Genomic DNA, 24,037 nt, shown 5'->3' with positions numbered 1-24,037 from the left:
GTCATAAACATCAAAATTTTCTGTCAAACTTTTCATTTAATTAAAGTTAGAGATAGAAACTTAAAATTTTACACTCAATCAAAATTTATTTTTCAAAATCCCGTCCCTATGGGGTTTAAAAAAGAGACTACAGTTTGTATGCCTAAGTCTCGTGGGCAAGAAAGACCTAGTCTATAATAATAATTATACCTACATCTGTCTGTCTATTATATATACACGTCAATGATGATGATTGATGACGGAATAGCGTTAGTTGAGATCGAAAGTGTGCGCTCAAATTAGCAATGATGTCACTGTACTTATTTGTGGGATTATAAAATTATATTCATTACAGTCCACTATACCACAATACAAATAACATAATATTATGCAGTAGTATAATTCATCAATGGTCTCAAATATAACTCGTTTATTTTGATTTTATTAATCATATTTAATTTTACGCGGTAGCAACTTAATACTTTTTTCATAAAATTCAGGGAAAAACAAGAAAATAGGTCAGCAATTACTACCGTCGTTCATAGACAAGATCGGAACATCGGAAGAGTTGAAAGTTTGTTGTCGCCTTATAAATATTATTCCTGAAGACCGATTCGGAAAGTTGATTATTAAGATGCTCTACACTCTACTGTATATATTTATAATGTGTCTCCGGTCTTCGCTTGGATCGCATTACAACTAATCAAGTTTATTGATATTATTTGTCAGAATTCATTAACCGTATCTCCAAAAGAGTGTAGAACTTGAGAACTGTGGGGCTAAAATGGTCACATTTAGCAATTTATCTCAATCAATTCAGCAAATGAACTGTCAAACTGACTAATGTCAAATTAGTACGAAAGACATGAATTGCAAGCAGAGTGACCATTTTGTGATAAAAAAAAATGAATTTATGATTCATAATATGATTTTCCATAGCGACCATTTTAGCCCCGCAGCAGCTCTACGCAAGATATCCTATCCCGATATGAATCGTATGTTTTAGAATCTTTCCGAGATTTACTGCCGTACTCAGAGGCATTCAATAATGATTAAACTTTAATTTAATGAAGAGTTTAACAGATAATGTAATGAGGCATGCCAAAATTTCAAATAAATTAAGTAATTAAGTTAAGTAATTAAACATTTAAGTAATTAAAGTTCGTTTCTGAGTGCCGCAGTTAGAGTCCTTTCCAAGTATCAGACTAGCGTCTCTGTACCTTTGGTTTATGGCAGAAGACAGACAGATATACATAGATATTTCATAGCGACCCAGTGTTTGGAGTATGGCTTCTGACTCGGAAATCCTGGGTTCGAATAATGAGAAAGGGTTGTTTAAAATTGTAGTTTCGACAGTGCATCACCTGATTGTTTGACAAGTAAAATGATCTACACGTCGGATTGGAAAGTCAAAGTCATGTCCTGTCTTCGCTAGTCGTGGCGGAGATTCGTCACTGAGCTGGGCTACAAGAATGACGTAAAGGAAGGACTCCTGTACTGCGCATGCACTTGAGCAAAATAAAATCACATCTCCGTAGCACGCTTACTTTCAATGACGGTTTCATCGGCCATCGTCACTGAAACTGGTGTGGGTGTATTATTTTATGATTTCTCGCCACTTGACGAGGCGCTCATGTGTACTGAGCACACACTTAGACATTGCGTAGCTGGCTTAGTTTTAATGAAACCAGTCACCGTCAACCACTGGCGTTATTAGTTTCGGAAATTCACCAGCGTGAAAACTCTTTACAATTTAATCAGTAACAACACAAACCAGTAACACAAACCACAAACCAGTAACACCAACTTTCCTCAAAATACCGGACATTGTTCTGTCCGGTATGACCGTTAATTTTTTACCGGATGGGCCTCGAAAATACCGGACTGTACGCTTAAATACCGGACATCTGGCAACCCTATTCACAATGCGCAATCGATATATCGTTGGCCACCAGAGGGACGGTATGGTCTTTCGTATCAAATGTCGTGTCAGCCAGATGTACGACAGCTACATTGTGACACGTGGAATGTGTTTCGTGACACATGCCAGCTGTTTGACATGACAATTGTCACGAGTCACGACAGACCGGTACGGCTACATAGCGGCAAACATATAAACGCACGCCGCGCTCCGCTTTGACCAATGATCCCACGTAAAGTTTCCGAATCCGAGTCAAACGGAAATCGTGTATCCCAGGTGTCCCGTACTTGTTCCTCAATGAAGGACCGAACCAATCTAAAATGTACCATCGAGAAAATTTGTTCCTAGGCAGTTGACAGACCAACGTCATTTGGTCTGATCATGTCAATTCAATGTTAATAATGTGATATGTCGACTAGGTTTGACGTAACGCGACCAAATTACGTACCCCCATCATCCTAGGTATCAACTTCTCTGTTAGTACAATAATTGTCCAAAGCCAAGCCGGTAGAACAAAGCGAAATATCTACTTGGAGTTTCATGAAAATAACCCTTATGTAGCGTCCATAAAGGTTACGATAGAGGTAAAATGATCCTGAATGTCCTGTAATTTGTTCCCGATAACTAAATTTGGAATTTCCACTGCGTTTATACAGCTTCTATGCTAAATCTATTACGCATCGATATTGTCATTCGATTGCTGTTAACATCAATATAATTAAATTGTAATGAGTTTTCACGCTGGTGAATTTCCGAAACTAATAAGTAATAACGCCAATGGTTGACGGTGACTGGTTTCATTAAAACTAAGCCAGCTACGCAAGAGTAATGCCTAAGTGTGTGCTCAGTACACATGAGCGCCTCGTCAAGTGGCGAGAAATCAGGCATAAGTCCACCTTTTTGCAGACTATAAAATAATACACCCACACCAGTTTCAGTAACGATGGCCGATGAAACCGTCATTGAAAATAAGCGTGCTACGGAGATGTGATTTTATTGTGCTCAAGTGCATGCGCAGTACAGGAGTCCTTCCTTTACGTCATTCTTGTAGCCCAGCTCAGTGACGAATCTCCGCCACGACTAGCGAAGACAGGACATGACTTTGACTTTCCAATCCGACGTGTAGATCATTTAACTTGTCAAACAATCAGGTGATGCACTGTCGAAACTACAATTTAAAACAACCCTTTTTCTCATTATTCGATCGAACCCACGACTTCCGAGTCAGAAGCCATACTCCAAACACTGGGTCGCTGAAATATCTAGCCATATCTATCTGTCTTTTGCCATAAACCAAAGGTACAGAGACGCTAGTCTGATACTTGGAAAGGACTCTATCTGCGGCACTCAGAAACGAACTTTAATTACTTAAATGTTTAATTACTTAATTTGCGGTTTGAGCGACTAATTTCAACACACACACATTTTTTACAATCCCTTCCAACACAGTAAGCCTTTCTCGAAAAGTTTTCATTCATCGCGCCAAAATTCAAATGTTGATAAGCGTTACTCTATATAATCTATTTTAGTCAAAAAGCCTCGTTTAGGTGTACACTGACCCCGATATATAAAATTTCATATTCGGTTTTCCCCGTATATTATTGTGGACTTTTAATGTGAAACCAATTATAGGTAACGAAGGAACATTAATTAGGTCACGTTATAATTTACGTAGTAACCGATTGCAATATTAATTTTCATAAATTGTTAAATCATATTTTATATTTTAAATTTAAAATAATAACCGTCACAAATTTTTTAATTTTTTACAGAGTATTTTATATTGGAGTTTCCATGACAAGAGGTAAGAAGCAATTCACCGTTCAAGATCTCTTCTTCTAATGGAAAAGTGTATTACAGAAAATTCTTTAGCTTTTAGTAGGTCGAGATCTAAAGGGACTATAACATAGTGAACTGACTAATATTAATATTATTATCCTGATTATATAAAATTAGTAAGTGATCATCTTCGTCAATGATGTTTTTTTTTTTATAATAGATATTCGTAATAAAAAGGGTTTGTCAAAAGAACATAAGTCATGTCCACACAGTGCACTTTCATCTTCAATTTTCGTCATCAACTTTCATATTGGCGCATTCAATAATGAATGCGTCAAGGAACGCAACGCCAATATTGACATTTTTGAAGTTTTGGATACGGTCAGAGGCATGCATGCGTCGCGGGCATGCCTCACGTTCGCTGTTGACTGCGCTATAACGCATGCCCTTGACGAACAGAAAAAGGCACAGTGTGGACAAAGCTCAAAGAAGTAGCAGAATGCATTCTGAAAAGCTTTTCGTCGCTTTCTACCAGGCAATGGTAAAAGAACCTTACGCAGAAAAATAATCATTCGCAGTAAAATAATTTCTAAAATATGAATTCCAAAGTTGGCACCTGCAAAAGGCTGCGAAATTTTGTCCAGGCTCCAGGCTGAATAGGCCGCAAATAGAAATTAGTCGCAGATGCTCAGACCGCAAAAAGTTTGCCCGAACACAACTGCAAATATGCTACAACTTTACTATTTCATTTTAAATAGCTTATTATTTATTTATATCAGCAACTGTATCAAATGCAAACAAACGTAGTTACAAACGATTTTGGTTTTCTATTAAGCATTAAATTTAGTGCTACAAAAATGTTGCTTTTAGAACTTGGAATTTGAAATCTATCTAAGCAATTAATAATTCATCTGATGAGATCAATAATGTTAAATAAACTTTCGATTTTTAAAAGACAGCGTGAAGGGTAAATTATCATAATTGGTAGGCGTTTTTGGGGCATATTACCTAATTCTATTGAGAAGCTTCTTTCTATTCACAAGCAAAAAGTCTACTGTAATCTTATAATATTTTCATTAATATTTTCATGAATATTTTATAACTATGAAATTACATACAGTTTTTCCAAGTTGTGAAAATAAATGGATAAATGAGTGTTATCTTTAATTTCAATATTCATACTAAAATAATAACCGCTGTTGGCCCGCTCCACAAACTAAGTTTCAGAAATATTATACTGAAACAACAATTTTGTTCAAGCTTCGCTGGACTTGGTTACTGTTTCGGATAATAATTAGGGTAAATTATCATAATTCGTAGGCGTTTTTAGGGCATCCACTACCCGTAGAATAAAAAAATAAAACCGGCCAAGTGCGAGTTGGACTCGCCTATGAAGGGTTCTTCAGCAGCAATAAGTTATATTTTGTGAAATTAAGAGGTTTGTAATTTATTTTCATATTTCAGTTGATTTAATGAAAGTTAAATTAAGGTTTACCATTTATGACGTATAAAAAAAACTACTGGGTAGATCTCGTTCGAATCAATTTTTGTTGGTAGTTTTTGTAGTAATGTACATCATAATATATTTTTTTTAGACTTATCATGCCCCTCCTTTAGAAGTTAGAGAGGGGGGGACACACATTTTACCACTTTGGATGAGTCTCTCTCGCAAACTACTCAGGTTAGAAAAAAATGTTATTAGAAACCTCAATATGATTTTTTAAGACCTATCCATAGATACCTCACACGCATAGGTTAGATGATTTTTTTTTTGTTTCAGTTCTTAAAGCGGTTCACAGACTTCATCTACCTACCAAGTTTCAATAGTATAGCTTTTATAGTTTCGGAGAAAAGTGGCTGTGACATACGGACGGACAGACAGACAGACATACAGACAGACATGACGAATCTATAAGGGTTCCGTTTTTTGCCATTTGGCTACGGAACCCTAAAAACGCTATTGGTAAGACTTAGAAAATAAATGTTACTTTCTGGGATTGTCAGCATAAGTAAACGTAACAGCAGGTGGGCAAATATATTAAAAAAGAAAATACGGCAGTCCCCGAGTGGACTGCCGTATTTTTTCCATATCATATTATATCAACCTATGCAAATATACTTCGCATACACGCACCGTTCCGTAGTCGCACGCACACACGCACCGTTTCGAAGTCTGGCAATGCCGCATCGCCGCCTCCTGAGTGTAAGATCAAGGCCCGCGATAAAAGCTATCCAATAGCTTTATAAAATTACTTCTCCTGTAGCCCTAGCACGGCTACCAGTAGAAATGCGAAAGTATAGACAAACTGTGGACATAAACTAAAGGTGTCGTTCCGTCCTTTACTGCAGCCAATCGCGACGGACAAAAATTAAATTAAAATGCCACTTTATGATAGACTATAGTATATGTAATAAAGTAGGATATTATTTGAATTTTTAGGACTATATTGAATCATAAAGTGGCATTTTAATTGAATTTTTGTCGGTCGCGATTGGCTGCAGTAAAGAACGGAACGAAAAAAGATCGGAACGCTACCTTAAGTTTATCTCCACAGTTTGTCCATACTTTCGCATTTCTACTGGTGGCCGTGCTAGGGCTACAGGTACAGAATCCATTTTTACATGCTTGTCCGACGCTTAATAGACAATCAAACAATAAGCGGGGCTAAAATAGTCATATTTTGCAATTCTTCTCAAATCAATTCACAGAATGAATTGTCAAAACTGACAAAAGGACGAATGTCAAATTAGTACAAACTAGACCACTGATTAAACCACTGGACCACGGAGGTGTTACATGAATATAAAATGAACTATCATCGCACGTGGTCTCAGAACTCAGAAGTCAGAAATCACGCCGTCAGTTAAAGCCCAAGATACACCTATGACATAGTATATTATACTTCAACACGTCATAATAACTATTTTGTTGTAATGCAAAATATCTTATTCCTAAACGATTGTCTTCTAACATTAGGTTCATCATTTTTTTGTTTAGAAAGCGCTGAATCGATTTTGATTGAATGAAGCACAATAATAATATCATAATTATAATTATGAAGTAGACCATGAAGAAAAACATTACTTCAATAAGTAAAATGATGGGTTCCGCAGCAGCAGGTTTATTTTTATGAAATTAAAAAGTTTTTGATTTATTTTTATAATGCAGTTGATTTAGTGAAAGTTAAATTGGCTTATCATTTATGACGTATAAAAAATTCAGCCAATTACGAGTCGGACTCGCGCACGAAGGGTTCCGTGCCAATACTGATCAGAAATAGGCTAAAAATTGTGTTTTTTTTTAATGGGAACCCCCTTAATTTTTTATTTTATTTTAATATTATTATTAAATATGCCTGGCTATGGACAGACAAAGAACGCATATAAAAAAAGAATGTGTAAAAAATTCAAGTGCGACCTCTTGCCATTATTGATATAAAGCGAAAAAGGCTGAAAAAATCACGTTGGGTGTATGGCAGCCCCCTAAAATATATATTTTTTTAAGTCTAGCTATAGCGGTTCTTGAGATACAGCCTGGAGACAGACAGACGGACCGACAACGAAGCTACTTGCTACATCTAGTATTGTACATCATATATTTTTAGAAGTTTAGATGGAGGGGGCACACATTTTACCACTATGGAGGATCTGTCTCGCAAACTATTCAGGTTAGAAAAAAATATATTAGAAACCTCGATATGATTTTTGAAGACCTATCCAAAGATACCCCACACGCGTAGGTAGATGAAAAAAATATTGTTTTTGTTTCAGTTCAGTATGGAGACACCTAAAATGTTTTAATATTATTTTCTATTATGTATCAAAATCTTAGGAAGAGCGTTCCAGAGGAGAATAGCCTGGATATTAAAAGAAGAGTGGACGGAACTTGACTTGTGGGAAGGGCAACTTAAAAGCTGATTTGAAGTGGATCGGAGGTTTTTATCGTGCCTGCTGCAACGGTATTGAAAGTGAGGGGCGAGATATATGGGGATGATGCAGCAGTGAATATAGCACACACAGTGCCCGCAAAGAGCGGCGCTGACGTACTGGTAACTGTAGCTTGGAGCAATACGAAGAAACATGGTCGTATTTTCTAAGGTTGAATATGAATCGGAGGCAATTATTAAACAATCGGTCGACTTTATCGAGTTTGTCGGCATTAAGATCTAAATAGCACACGTCACCATAGTCAATTATAGGAAAGATAAGGACTGGACCAGCAAGGTCTTGACCGGAGTGGGAAGGAAATTTTTGAGCCGGTAGAAGGATCGTAGTATGTTAGTGACTTTGCTGGACACATTAGAAACATGAAATTGCCAAGTCAGAGAGGAATCGATATGTAAACCAAGATCTTTTACGCTTAGTAAGCTATAAATAGTAACCTTTAGTAAGCTATAAATAGTAAATTGTCTCCTCGCACGCGCAATATCAAAATAACGACGTCTTAACTGATTGCAATTGTTCAAGCATACACTATAATTCTGTTCTGTTCTGATCTGATCTGCCCTGCCCTGCCTTGCCCTGCCCTACCCTGCCCTACCCTGCCCTACCCTGCCCTACCCTACCCTACTCTACCCTCCTCTATTCTATTCTAGTCGTCATATGCACTGGCTAGTATACTGGAACTCACGCTCAGTTTAATAGGCTCTGGAGTGGATTGAATCTGTATAATATTATGTTGTAAGTATAGGGTTGCCAGGCATCTGGATAAAGCCGGACACAGTCAGGCTTTTTGATTGCTTGTCCGGCCAAAATTAAGAGGAGTCCGGCTTTTGTAGAGCTTTGAATGGAAAATGGTAAATTTTATATGAAAATCTACCATTTTTAGGAGATTTTACACCTAATAAAATGTAAAATTGTTTATAATAAAACAGAAAATATTCAGATTCTAAGTACTCGATAGCAGGACTTTTTTCTACATATGTCCGGCCAAGCTGGCTCCTTTGTCCGGCTTTTTGGTTAAGCGACCTGGCAATCCTATGTAAGTATATAAATAAGCAGAATAAAGGGATTTCGTCGAAATCAGATATCGAGTGCATGCAATACACTGCACTTGCTAAATTTAACACGAGAGCACTTATAACGATAGCGCTTAATAATTTCTACGCGAATGATTCCGCTATAATATGTTGTACGGGAGTTATTCATCAAATATTAATTTATACTGACTTTCAAAAGGAAGGTTATATTTCATTCAACTGAGTAGGTAAACTTTTGAATGCGTATTATATTATTTTTTAAGGCATTGAAAATGTTTGTCAAAAGATATCAACATCTCGCGAGATTTATACAATATGTCAACATTAAATTTTTTTATTTTTTTATTTCTGAGTAGAATTTAAGAAAATACTTTCAGAACGTTGATATAAGCTACGGTGCTTATAGTAAATTTAATAAATTTTATTAATTTAATAATTAAAAATTAAATTTTAATTTACTCACTTAAAATGGTTCTAGTTTATTTACAAATCGCGCGTCAAGCTTTTATTATCATGCAAATTGTATAATATTATAATGAGGTTATAACTTTATACTTAAAATATTAAAGGAAAAATAATTTATTTTCTTCTTTTATACTATAGAGTGTGTAAATAAAAGTCTTTTTTTAAAAAGTTTTATTTTTATGTTATTTCAATCATAAATTCATCTCAAATCAACTTGCACTTGAATCACGGGCTTACAGTTGTTCTATTATTCCAATAATAGTAAGTATTTCACACAATGGTACAGTGACCCCTGGGTCAGCTGTCCAAATATCACTTACGTCAGTATTTACACACCAACGAAAGTTATGTTTGTATAGATAACAAAAAAGTGAATTAATAAAAGATTTTATCTTTATCATTTCTTCATACTATTTATTTTGATAATAAAATATTCTTGTTGTCTCAAGATACGTTTATCGCGCGGAAACTGTCCTTTCCCGGGACTCCAAGTATCTCCATTAACAAAATTTAAAAAAATCGGTTCAGCGGCATGGGCGTGAAGAGGTAACAGACAGACAGACAGACATTTAAGACAGACACACTTTCGCATTTAGGTATAATACTTATTAGAATTTAGAATTCAAGTATTGATATGAATTTGAATAGTTAAAAGATGTTGCCCGCTATTTTATTGGTATATGACACGGGAACCGTTACGTAATTTCGAAACGACTATCATATGTTCTTTCTCAGGATCTAAATTTCACCAAAATTGTATAGCTTAGTCATAAAGAGGTGAAAAACAAACAGATGTATTTTTGCATATTTTACTTTAGATAAATAGTGTGCCTGTTTTAAAATGGGATTTAAAAATTAGTGATTTACCCAAAGATATATTTTTTATTTTGATTGAATCAAAATAAAAGTTCCATTTTCAAACTAGTTTCGATATTCAGTGAATTACTGCAATTCGTGTAGAAACCCGATAACTTGACCTCATCATAAAAGTTAATTTTTATGACCAATTAAAATGCAGTTTATTCACATGATGCCGCTTACGAAAGAGACTTTTTTTAATAAAATGTTCTTTAGGGATATTGTGCACTTTTTTGGAATGGGTAAGATGGAAAATTAGTTAGACGGAGAGCAGACGATTGACACGGCGTAGGAGAGAAAGTATAATATTATTATCACCCTCTCAGTCTAACGCGCGGCGAAAATCTATGCGCAAAAACCGATTATGAAATATCTAAATAAATGAAAATGTTTTTTTAGTTCTGTTGGTCGCGCTAGAACTCGAGAACGGGTGATCCGATTTGGCTAATTTTAGTCTTGAAATATTCCTGGTAGTCCAGGGAAGGTTTTTATTAGGAAGGAAGTGATACGAAGTTCACCGGGTCATCTAGTTATTATATTATTACTAGTTGTCCCGGCAAACGTTGTATTTCCAATATATACAGTATTTCGCCCGTATTATTTTATTGAAGTGACTAAATAAGTATGGCACCATGGCAACGTCCATCGCTATCCCGTCGCACAAACAATGGTCGCCGTCAGTCTCGAGTTGTAATAATTTACTATTATTTATGCAACAATTGCACTTATCAATATAAAAAGTATCCAATAGGCGATTCTCAGACCTACTGAATATTATGCATATAAAATTTGGTAAAAATCAGTATAGCCGTTTCGTAGGAGTACGGTAACTAACATTGTGACACGAGAATTTTATATATAAGATTTTAAAGAGAGCTAAGAAGAAAGATATACTTCCAAAAAAAAAAACAAGTGCTACTTTCCTATTTATATTGTCATTTCATAATATCATGAAATTGAATACATTTATTATTATTAATGTTTTACTAACTACGTACCAACATTAATAGCAAATAATCTTAAATCTTTATGTGATTTCTACGTAAAATTACGAAATCAAACGTGACACAGTTTTAAGAGGTCTATCTTAAGTCTCAGTTTGTCTTATCTTTACACGCCGGTAGAACTACTAATGAAAAAGATAAAACCGCAGAAATAGAAAAAGTTGAAGTGAAGCTACATACGATTTCTACTTATAATAATTATAAGCCAGAATTCCCAACGCCTTCTTAAGAGGATACACCAGGGGCGAGAGAAATTGAAAATAGGTATTTGAAAAATGTATTGCTGTCTCACCAATCTCAAGTCTCCCACCGCAGAGCGCGATAGAGACAACACGACAAAAGTTCTAATAAAAGAACAGAAAATCTTCGATTCGTTGTCCGCTGATTCCTTCTCCAAAACTTAACCGATTTAAGTACTTTTTCATTACGAATTAAAGCAAGGCTTGAGCTGTGTTCCTATGTTTTTTTTTTTTGTATATTTTAGCCAGTTTTGGTTTCTGGGTGTTTGAACACAGAGGAAAATCTTGCCATTTTTTTTGGGTTTTTGGAAGTTCTTATCTTTTTTAATAATAAAATTATGAAAAAAAAGAAAACATAGAGACATGCTAATAGTGGACATGCATAGATATTCAGGAAACAATCATAATTCTACCGGCATTATCCAGGGAGGAAATAGGGAACAGCATTTGTATGGAAAAACGGCGGTGTTGTGTCCTCTTAAAGTTAAGGGCTTATAAAATCAATAGACATCAGTCATCAGTCATCCCTGACTCTTAGAAGTGTAAAAAATACAGTATTTTAATGTCTCAAAACTTTGGCACGTTTTAAAAAAATGAAAAATATTGTACAAAACACAGTACAGAAGTACTGTCCGTCAACGTGTTAACTTAATTAAAAAGACGATCTGGATGTATTTATTCTACCACAGACCAGTAGCCCTAGTATGGCCACCAGTAGAAATGCGAAAGTATGGACAAACTGTGGACATAAACTTAAGAGGATACAACAGGGGCTAGAGAAATGAAAAAAAAGTACGTGTAATATCTATAGCTGTCTCCCTTACCTCAAGCCTATACCGCAGAACGCGATAGAGACAACTGCAGAAAATCCAGAAAATCAACGATTCGTTGTCCCCTGATTCCTTCTCCAAAACTTAACCGATTTAAGTACTTTTTTCATTAAAGATTAAAAAAAGGCTTGAGCTGTGTTCCTATGTTTTGCTTTTTTTGTATAATCTAGCCAAATCTGTTTTCTGGACGTCTGAACACAGTGGAAAATCTGGCCATTTTTTTGGGTTTTTGAACGTTCATATCTTATTTAATAATTAAATTATGAAAAAAAGGAAAACATAGGGACATTGTATTAGTGGCCGTAGATATTCAGGAAAAAAATTATAACTCTACTAGCATTATCCAGGGAGGAAATAGGGAACAGCATTTGTATGGAAAAAAGGGCGGTGTGGAATCCTCTTAAGGTGCCGTTCCGATCTTTACCACGGCAATTAAAATGCCACTTTATGACAGACTATAATATATGTCATAGAGAAGGATATTATTTGAATTTTTTGGACTATAGTCTGTCATAAAGTGGGATTTTAATTGAATTTTTCGGAACGAAAAAAGATCGGACTTCACCTTAAGTTTATCTCCATAGTTTGTCTATACTTTCGCATTTCTACTGATGGCCATGCTACTACTGTAACTTAAATACTAATTCTACTAATATTTTTTGCGTTTAATTTTTTTATTTGATTTAACCAGTAATATAAAAATTAAAAAGTATCTGTTTGTTACCCTATTTAGGTCAAATGCTTCGTATGAAAAACGCACAGCAAAAAATTTCCGACCTGCAACGAATTGCTAAACTCGAAACTTTTTCAATATCGGCCACAATGGACCTTCCAGATTATCAGAAAGGATGAAGCGACCTCGTTATCAAAGACAAAACCGGGTGAAATGCACTTTTATAGCGCACAAGACGAAAATAGTACGTCCTAGTACAGACCATTGAGAAAGGGACTCTAAAGAAAGCGGAGAAAGTCGATATTCCAAGAGCGGCGGTAACGCAATGGAAGGGCGCCGTAAGCTTAGCCACGTGCTTTCAACAACTCGCGCTTAGTTCTTCACTAACTGTGTGGGAGTGAGTATGTTTCAATGTCATGCGCGCTAGTGTCCGCGGAAAGCGATTTTCGCGAGTGACGTCACAGTTCACGTGTGCCGTGTGATGTTTTGAATGTGTCATTTCGAACATGGATTTAAACCGGTATGTTTTTTTTTATTTTTATTTAAATATGCAATGAAATAATGTTGAGGGGCTGCGATGCAATGTACTTTATTAGCGTATTCATTGTTAATGCTGTTAAATGTTTAATGTAGGGTAATTTGTCCTAAATTCATTGTTTATGTATATTCATTGCGCATGCCCGAATTATGTCAACACGCGGGGCCTAGATAGCTACAAACATTATATCGACTTGAGCTCCTAAGATGCTATTGCTGATAAAATTGAGTATTATTATTATTATTATGTGATCAATATTTATATTTTAGTTCATTAAATGCGTATTTTATTAGTTTAAGTAAACTTTAAAGATATTGTTTATGGTGACATTTTAATTTAAATATTTGGTGTATTCTTTTCATTTTCTTACTCAAATATTTTTCATAACATTTTGTAGCTCATTAAAACAATTATAGTATTTTTGATATTTATTATTTTACAATACAAATTACAATATTTATTACAAGATTTTCTATAGTGCCATGCGAAAGTTCAAAATGTTTTTGAAGCAAATCTTATCTTAATGTGGACTTCCCCCATAATAAGTATTATAAATTATAATCTCAGCGAATGCGCAAAATTTTATGAAAATGCATGTTTTTTTAAATTCTGAATACTATGCAAAATATTTGAGCAGGCACAAATTTAGACAGCTGCGCAATCGTAACCTTATTGAAAAAATTGTAACAGCTCACATATTATTATGCATTATTTGGTAATATTTCGCATTCTTATCCGATGGCCGAATGGTTTTAAGTATTATTATTTAGGTATAACATTATTTTGGTTTTCAATGGGTTTTATGCTTTTGTAGGTTTTACATGCCAATACTTTTACGTAGGTAATAATTATTAACGGAATTAAGAAATGCTTTGATAACATTGACTATTTAAATAAAGACGATGAATTATTTCTCTATTTTGTTGGGGAGTCTTTACTTTTCTTCTCATGTCTACTACTAAACTCCTTGAACTAAATCATAACATGATAAAACGGTAAAAAAGTGGTAATATTTGTTTTATTCTACCGCTCTCAGTAGAAAACCAGCATTAAGGTCCATCCCTTAAAACATAGGTCCAGTAATATGGGTATGTTCCCTTATCGCTTTCTTTTCACATAGAAAAAAGCTATTAAGTATTAAGCTAATGTTTATTTATGCTTATCATATCAATCGTGTACTAGGATAAAAGTAAAAGCTACACAACATCAAGGTCAAACGATTCATACATCTGATATCTTGAGAGTTAATAAGAGTTGAGACTTGAGATGTTCATTGAACTATAATGTGAACTATACAAAGTGCATTACACTGTAGAAAAGATGCTGATTGCTGATGTTGAGACATGATTCGCTAGGTTTGTCTCGTTGAACCCTTACATTTTTCCTTATACAAAAACTGACCGACAATAATTTATAATTACTATATTATAATATAGAAGGTCTGATTGTCTTTGTCTGATATTGAAAATGTCACTTAACAGACCTTGACTAATTATAATATGCTCAAATACTGTTATTTATAAGAAGGATATAGTAATTCAAACCTAGGTTATTAAAAGGTTTTCCAAATTATTTCTTTAGGTATATAAAACTTTCTTGATTTTCTTTTGTCAGTCTCAGATCTCATAACAGCTCATTACTCGTACAAATAATTGACGAAACGCAGATGGTTCTGTTGGGTTGTGCGCATGCGCGGAATCCGCGATTGTTACAGCCACAGTTGTTTGTATCTGTCAAGTATCTGTTATATTATCTTATCTACCACGGTAGTGTAGAAAATCGATGTAAAAAGGCGTTTCCGTGTAAAACGTTTTAGAAAATTGGACCTTCAGAAGTCTTCGCGCGGTTACCGTACATTTTGCCGGGATAAAAAAGTATCCTATGCCCTTTCCCGGGATTCAAAGTATCTCTATTCCAATAATTATAATAATAATGAAATTTGGTACGTTAATAGTTAATACTTTGTGTACTTAGGATATTTTTTATCCCAGAAAAATGTACGGTTCTATTTACGGCTCTATTTACGGCTCTATTTACGGCTCTATTTACGGTAATATCTAGTTATTTGTATCGGAAAGTTACGATCGTAAACATATTTCCCAAAAATACGGGGAAGGATAGATCCGACTAGTAAATTTTGCAATATTTTGTAAATAATTGTAATGTCAATCTCGTCTTCCATACATTGGTATTTTTTCATGGAATATGAAAAACTGGGTAAAATTATGGCATATTTTAAAGTATATCTACTGTCTACGATGTACTATCAAAAAAGTTGATTCCTATGCAAATCGGGGACCTAAGTAGGTTGCGTTACGTCAAACCCAGCTGACAGATCACAATTAACATTGAATTGACATATTCGACAAAATAACGTTGGTCTGTCAATTGCATAGGAATCAACTTCCTCGATGGTACATACACAAACATTTTTAGAAGCATATTTAATTAGCAAGGCGAATTTTGATGAAATTTGGCAATTAATGGTTCTCCTCTCCAGAGAAAGAACATTTATATTGTTTTCAAAATATCTTTTTCGACTTAGAATATTTTTTTCCTTTTTCTAGGAATCATGTAATGATATGATTATGACTGGGATTGTTACCACAAACATTCATGATTGATACATAGTCTGAATTAATTTATATAAGAGCCGCTACCATACACATAGGCTTCATTTGTCAGCTGTTCCTTCGCACGGGCAATTTATTTATGTTATTACAGCTCAAATTAGATCGTACATACCCGGGTACAGGATTATTCTACCTCCAAAAAATCATCTATGCCAAGGGAATAAGGATCATTTTGAAGTAAAACTTTCGGATTAAGATTTATTGCGAGTGAGGCAAGTGGTTTACCCGATTTGAATTTTTCATGCGAGACGTGGTGACTGGTGAAGTAACGCGTTGGCAGTACGAAATATTTTGTTGTCACATCAGATTTAAAGTTTGAAATCAGATTCAAAATACTAGTCCCTAGGGGATTCAGTATTTAGAATCTGATTAGTATAAATCTGACGCAAATTTGAAATAGCTAGCTGTTTGACCGAGCTTTGCTCATAATTTTATATATATATATATATATATATATATATATATATATATATATATATATATATATATATATATATATATATATATATATATATATATATATATATATATATATATATATATATATATATATATATATATATATATATATATATATATATATATATATATATATACTTATATATATATATATATATATATATATATATATATATATACTTATATATATATATACTTATATATATATATATATACTAATATATATATCTAAATTTTATGATGCTAAGACTAATAAGAGCGAAGAAATAGAGGAAAATGTGGAAAAAAACGGAGGAAATTATTTGAAAGGGCTAATCTCACTAACTACTGGAGCAATTTTTCTGTTACTTGGCACAGATAAGAAGTAGACCACGTGAAGGATCATAGGCAATTTTTTTTGGACTAATTTGTCTGTTAAATATCTAATTTACGCGGGCGAAGCTGCGCGGAACGTTATATTTCGCGTGGTCACGACATCACGCGTAAAGGACTGGACCCATTTTGCTGAAATTTAATATAAAGATAAAAGGTATAAAGATACTTTGAGTCCCGAAAAAGAATATAGGATACATTTTGTCCCATAAAAATGTACGGTTACTGCACAATATACCTTTATGATTTGCACGTAAACTATTCAATCTATTTTGATGGAATTTGGTATGGAGATACTTTCAGTCTCGGGAAAGGACAAGGGATACTTTTTATCCCGGAAAATATACGGTTCCTGCACAATAAACTTTTATGATTCTCGCCTGAGCCAGCAGAGTAAGTACATGATATTAGTTTAACAACCTAAACTATTTAATCTATTTCGATGAAATTTGGCCTGGAGATTGGAGATACTAATTTGAATTTGGGACAAGGAATATTTTTTGTCCCGGAAAATGTGCGGTTCCCTCGCATGTTGCGTGAGAAACTTTTCTGATTTGTGCGTAAACGACTCAATCGATGTACGGGAACAACTATAAACTAAAGTCCACGCGGACAAAGTCGGGGGCAACAGCTAGTTATTTCGACATATTCATGTTTTCAGCCGGAACCATTTTTCTCGTTAAAAAGTAGCCATGTTCCCCAAATACACATCGTGGGAATCTACCAATTAACAACATAAAATCGCAACTCGCAAGTTTCACCTGTAAAAACAATGGAGTTTTCATCGGACGTCCTTCAACTCTTTGCGTGTGTAATTCTCACTTTTATCTTTCGTACCGTGTAAACAATGAGATCAGTTCTCCGAAAGTCTATCGGAATAGCCGTGACAATGACTTTATGTTCGCGCCATAGATATTATAATTATAGATGTGCCTGTTCATGAATAAGGGTCGGTGCAGACAGAACGGAGCGTAGTGGAGAAGATTTTATTAACGCACTGTTTCTGTCTGCGCTGACCCTATAAGTCTTGACGCACGGCAAACGGGAATATACAAACAAACGGCATGTGTCGGCGGCACGCGTCGGCGCCCGTCGACGGCAGTCGGCGGCACGTGTCGGCGTCAGTCGACGGCAGTCTACGGCAAGTCGTCGAAAGTTTATGACGCTTGCAGGGGTCTACCACGACCTTTCCTAAAACTATCATCATGTTGCCAGAACACTTTGTTGTAAGATTACCGTACTCACTTTTCAAATATAATTTTACTAAAAACAGTAAAAAAATGCAATTAACATTGGTAAATCCGCTGTGTAATATCAACTTTTTTAAATTGTCAAACAGTGTCGCTTAGTAGAGGTGGTGGTAGGCCCCAGTTCTGACGTACCGGCCAAAGTATATTCCACAACCAGAGCACTTTTGTAGTACAATTTACGGAAAAACTTAGATGTGTAATTGTCATCGGTCAGTTACAGTTACTGTTAAAATATGAAAAATCTGCCTTAGATTATTACCACGCAGAAAAATGACGCGAACCCTCACAAAGCTCGGCTTTTAGCTAGTTACCTAGTAGGTATGATGAGTACAGACTCTATATTATTTTTACTGTGCTACTAATTTTAATTTTACGACGTGTTGTAGTATCTAAAGTAACATTTTTTATAGATGATAGTATAATTTTAATTACTAGTGGTCGAAATTCGACCTTACCTGCAACGACATTAGGACTACTACCTATATTTTGTAAAAAATATTGACTTCATCATAGTTTTTTTCAATTCTTGTCTCTGGGACTCAGCTGATCTCAGACTGGCCGTTTAAGCATTGTCTAATAGTATCTAAAATTAAATTAAAAAAAAAAACAATAATCCATTTTCAATTTGTCAACTTGTTGTCAACAGACTTTAACCATAAATAAAAGAGTATAATTCGTATGTATAGGCTTGTCACTCAAAAATCTGTAATTTTCCTAGTAGTAGTGTCGTAGTGTGTGTAACGTTTTATTTGTTAAAAATATATATGATAAAAGCATAATTTTAAAATAATATTAGCTCGATGCACTCCTTCACCATATAAACTATAACTGTACGAAATTTCATGCACCTACGTTTCCCCATTTTTCGTAAAAAGGGTTACAAAGTTTTTCTCTCACGTATTAATATAAGTATAGATTGTGTTACTGACAATTAAAAAATATTTATTTAATTGTCAATAACACCATACAACAACAATTATTATCATTTTACTGTTAATTGAGGATATTTTGCGTACAAAAACAAAATGAAAACGAAACAGCAGAGCAGACAGAGGAGATAATATTGCTTCCTCTCCTATTCCGCGTCGTACTTTTACTTACCTTACTACCCTTATGATTGTTTTTTTAATCTCACCATTTAAATAAAATTAAAAATATACATATGTAGTTTTTTATTATTAACTAGATGACGCCCGCAACTCCGTTGCGCCAAAACTCGTTTACGGCGCGGGAACCCCATCCTTTGCCGGGTCTCAAAGTATCTCCATACCAAATTTAAATTATAAAAACAGACAGACACACTTTCGCATAATATTAGTATGGATATTATATCAAACAAGCTTCCTTTATAGATTTACATACCGTTTTGTGATAAGTGCACTTTCGACTAAAATTGCCCATCATTATATAAACATGGTTTTGACTTTCTAGATGCATGAGCCTAGGCTGATCTAGATTTATGATCATTAACAGGTTAGGTCGGTAATATATGGAGTTATTAGATGTGATCGGTTTATGATCTTTTCATCTTGACGACATAGACGTAATATTGTGAAAGTTCTAATAAAGTTGTTTCACAAGAGAATCAACATTGTTACTAAGCGGATTTTACAAAAAAAAAAAAAATAAGTTGAATACTGTTTTTTTTTATGAGATAAGGGGGCAAATAAGCAAACGGGTCACCTGATGGAAAGCAACTTCCGTCGCCCATGGACACTCGCAGCATCAGAAGAGCTGCAGGTGCGTTGCCGGCCTTTTAAGAGGGAATAGGGAAGGGTAGGGATGGGAAGGGAAGGGAAGGGAATAGGGTAGGGTAGGGAATAGGGGATTGGGCCTCCGGTAAACTCACTCACTCGGCGAAACACAGCGCAAGCGCTGTTTCACGCCGGTTTTCTGTGAGAACGTGGTATTTCTCCGGTCGAGCCGGCCCATTCATGCCGAAGCATGGCTCTCCCACGTATAAATAATGCAACGTGGTCTCATTAATTTTTGAACTAAGAAGAATTTTAATCTTTATAAAATTCTCGTGTCACAATGTTCGTTCCCGTACTCCTCCGAAACGGCTTGACCGACTCTCATGAAATTTTGTGAGCATGTTGAGTAGGTCTGAGAATCGGCTACTGGGTACTTTTTATATTGATAAGTGCATTTGTTGTATAAATAATAGTAAATTATTACAACTCGAGACGATGGCGACCATTGTTTGCGCGACAGGACGGGACGGGACGTTACCATGGTAACATGCTTATTTAGTCACTTCAATTTATATTATCTATATATTAATACGTGAGAGACAAACTGTCTAACCCTTTTTACGAAAAATGGGGAAACGTAGGTGCATGAAATTTCGCACAGTTTATATGGTGAAGGAGTGCATCGAGCTAATATTATTTTAAAATTATGCTTTTATCATACATATTTTTAACAAATAAAACGTTATACACACTACGACACTACTACTAGGAAAAATGACAGATTTTTGAGTGACAAGCCTATACATACGAATTATATTACTTTATTTGTGGTTGAAGTCTGCTGACAACAAGTTGACAAATTGAAAATGTTTTTTTTTTTTTTTAATTTAATTTAAGTACTATTAGACAATGTTTAAACGGCCAGTCTGAGATCAGCTGAGTCCCAGAGACAAGAATTGAAAAAAACTATGATGAAGTCAAAAAATTTTAACTAAATATAGGTAGTAGTCCTAATGTCGTTGCAAGAAAGGTCGAATTTCGACCATTGGGCGATGTCTAGTTATAGCAAAGCAACGTTTGCCGGGGCAGCTAGTTTAAAATATAAATAATATTGCTATGTATACTCTGTACCTATCGGAACTGTAAAAATTGAATTATTATAGCAATAATAGAATTATGGTAAAGACTACGGGTAAAGAACTATAAATTTATGGATACAATTTTTTGATATTTAACCTTTATGTATTTATGATAAAAAAGCTGTTTTATATTCTTCTCTAGTTTTTTCTAAATAATAATGAGAAACTTCTGGTATAAACCAAAGCTTAGACCGTCGCGTATAAATAAAATTTAAATAATTTCGTTATATTCGATAGTGACGCGCCAGGCTTGATAGTGCAGTCGATAATAAAACGTCGATTATCGATAAAAAGCTTATTAAATTTTTAAGTAGATATTTCACGGTATCTTCACTTTAATCTCGTATCGGTGTAACCTGTTCCAGGGAACAATGGGAACATTGTTTGGGAGATAACATGATAAGTATTGCTATTACACAATATTAACTTTAAAACTAATTCATCATCATGGATGTCAGAAATGGGCTCTTGAATTTTGTGCGCTCAATTTTAATTTTGATCTAATAGTAAAAAGAATAGGTGGCTTACGTCACAAAAAGCAGTACATAATCTTGTTGAGTTTGTTATTTGTTTACGTAGGTGTAAAAAATAACAGAATCTAGAGATCAAAATGAATAAAAACGGCAGGACGTTAATCGTTATGTATGACATGCGTCTTATTACAAGTTCACAAAGCAACACTTTCATTGCTTACAATTAAACAAAATGATTTAAACAGTTTAAAAAGTTTTAGTACTTAAATCAAAATTGATAAGTTGTGACCATTGTGTATAGAGTTTCTTTATTTTTTGATACTAAAGTAAGAGCGTTACGTTGAAGAAGGCACAATATACACTCCGATCTAAATCGTAATCCAGGACATGGGTTCTGCAAGCCAGTTCTAACTTTTTGTCATACTTACATTCCTACGAACTACTTACTAAGCAGAGTAACTGTATCGGTTAAGTCTTAAAAAACAGAGTAACGGGACCATATTTTATTTATCATCCTACTTTATTTTACAGCTTAGAAGCACTATCCATGTCAATCGTCCAAACTATCGATAGTTTTCGCAACACTAATAATCCTGCGCTATCAGAATTTCCAATATTTTGGCATTCGCCAAATGCAGCTGTCACTCTTTTAGAACACCTAAATCCTATCTTCAAATTCAAATTTTATTCTACGTTCGAAAATGGAAATGGTGAACCATGAGTTATCATAACGGTTTATGATAGTGACGAAGTTTAAGAAATCTATGGTAAAATATGTATGGCGTGGGACGTTAGATTCGAAAAGTTATGTACATACTGATTTTTAAGCATGTGATTATGCTATTCTAATAGTCGATAAAATATATTTGACTGACCGTGAAATTGGATTGTCTGTTTCTTTATTTTTGTAAAATATTTTAGGTAAGTGGTCATTATTTTGGTTTCAAATAATATAAAGTAAAAAAAAAATAAGGTAAAATTTTATATGAATTGAATTTTGAAGTGGTCTCAATTATTGTCTGAAGGCCATTCAAGGGAGATATGAAATGAAATGAAATGAAATGAAATGAAATAGTTTATTAAATCAAGTTACATAGACTCATTTGTTAGTAAAGGCTTATAAATTATGTTAGTAAAATTATCTTTATAAGTTTAAATAAATAATAATACCTATTTTGACTACATAACGATTTTGACGATATCACATTAATTTAATAAATATCTTGACAAAAATTCCATTAATTTTCTGTAAAACTTGCTTAAATTAAAGTAAAGTAATCTCTTTCAGAGCCAGGTTAATAACCGCAAATATTTTAGTGCAATGAAGTCAAAGCTGAAGTAAATATAAAAGACAACACTTTAACAATAATAAAAATAAACAATAAAGCAGTAGACACAGGAAGCGAAGCATATTTTATAGTATAATGTGAGATTAGTCATGGAGCCAACGATGATTCGCATAACGCTTAAGGATAATAATTAATATGCGTTTAGTGACTACAGAGATAATACACGTATAAAAAAGAAAATATTGAAAAGAAAAATAGTATTTAAATGAAAATGAATCTCCAATAAGTCCTTATTATGAGGGAAGTTATACAAAGTTCACTGGCTACCTTATCACGTAAAAATAGCGATCAAGAATCCACTAGCATTAATCGCGCGAGTGATTGCTGGGTGTCATGAATGTCGCAAATAATGGTGTCATGTATAGTGATCGATTGCAATCGTATTGTTTTGGCTGATACGTGATACGAAACTGCGATTTTGGAGCAATTATCGCGCAATAATTGTTATCGCATTGCTCTCGCAAGATACTTGATACGGGGGCCGGTCATCTAGTAAAAATATAAAAAGATTAAGGGCCTGTTTCACCACTTTCTGATAAAATGCCTAATAGGCTATTCACAACCTTTTTGACAGATTCCCCATACTTGATCCGTCAAGATAATTGGTGGATAGCCTTATCAGGTGAAACAGGCCCTAAGGATGTAGGCTTATCCCAAATATAGATAGATAGTCTAGTCTTAGGGATGAATCAAAATAAATAAAGATCTAGAAGGTCACACGAAGACAGGCAATTGGCCCTTTAGTACCCTGAAGGACTTGTGTTACGGGTACCAGACAACGGAAATATAATACATATTTAATACTTTTATACTATACATATATTTAAGATTTTTATTATATGATACACATATTTGATCCATGACCCAGGAACTTTGAAAACTTTTTGTTCCCTCGGCGTGATTCGAACCCGCGACCCCCGGCTTGAGCTACCAACAGCCCACCAACTGAGCCACAGAGGTCGTCAAAATAAATAAACTGTGCAATTCATTTTATTAAACTTTAATTGTATTGTTTTGTATGTGAATTATTTTGAGTTTTATGGCACTTTCAGAGAACGATAAACAAATTAAAGGCGATTCACACTTTAAATTGTTTCAACAAATTGATTATTTAATCTACGTTTTAATCAATTTAGCCAATTCCAGTTAAAATTCCATCACGAGCTCACATACCAAATAATTTAGGTTCCAAACCATTAATTTATTTAAAGTCATTAGATAGAGCCAATTTCTTTTAAACATTTTAAACTAAATGACGTCTGAAATTCCGTTGCGCCAAAAAGTCAATTCTCGCGCGGGAACCGTACATTTTTCCGTAATAAAATGTATTAAGTATAATATGTCCTTTCCCGGGACAAAGTAGATATATACACACCCAGCAAAATCGGTTCAGCTGTTTGGGC

The 24,037-nt window shown here is 34.4% G+C and overlaps 1 protein-coding gene across 8 annotated transcripts in view; it reads left to right on the top strand.

Moving 5' to 3' along the window:
• The first annotated feature begins 13,124 nt into the window (after nucleotides 1–13,124).
• Nucleotides 13,125–24,037, top strand: part of LOC121738916 (collagen alpha-1(XVIII) chain-like) — a 195,560-nt gene continuing 184,647 nt past the window's right edge. For all 8 annotated transcript variants that reach the window (XM_042131192.1, XM_042131193.1, XM_042131191.1 and 5 more), the window contains exon 1: nucleotides 13,125–13,247. In XM_042131192.1, coding sequence (XP_041987126.1) covers nucleotides 13,234–13,247 — 14 coding nt within the window. In that variant the 5' untranslated portion in view covers nucleotides 13,125–13,233. The remainder of the gene's footprint in view (nucleotides 13,248–24,037) is intronic.

Source organism: Aricia agestis, chromosome Z (assembly GCF_905147365.1).
Source record: "Aricia agestis chromosome Z, ilAriAges1.1, whole genome shotgun sequence".
Classification (NCBI taxonomy): Eukaryota; Metazoa; Arthropoda; class Insecta; order Lepidoptera; family Lycaenidae; genus Aricia; species Aricia agestis.
This window is presented reverse-complemented; position numbering and strand designations above follow the sequence as displayed.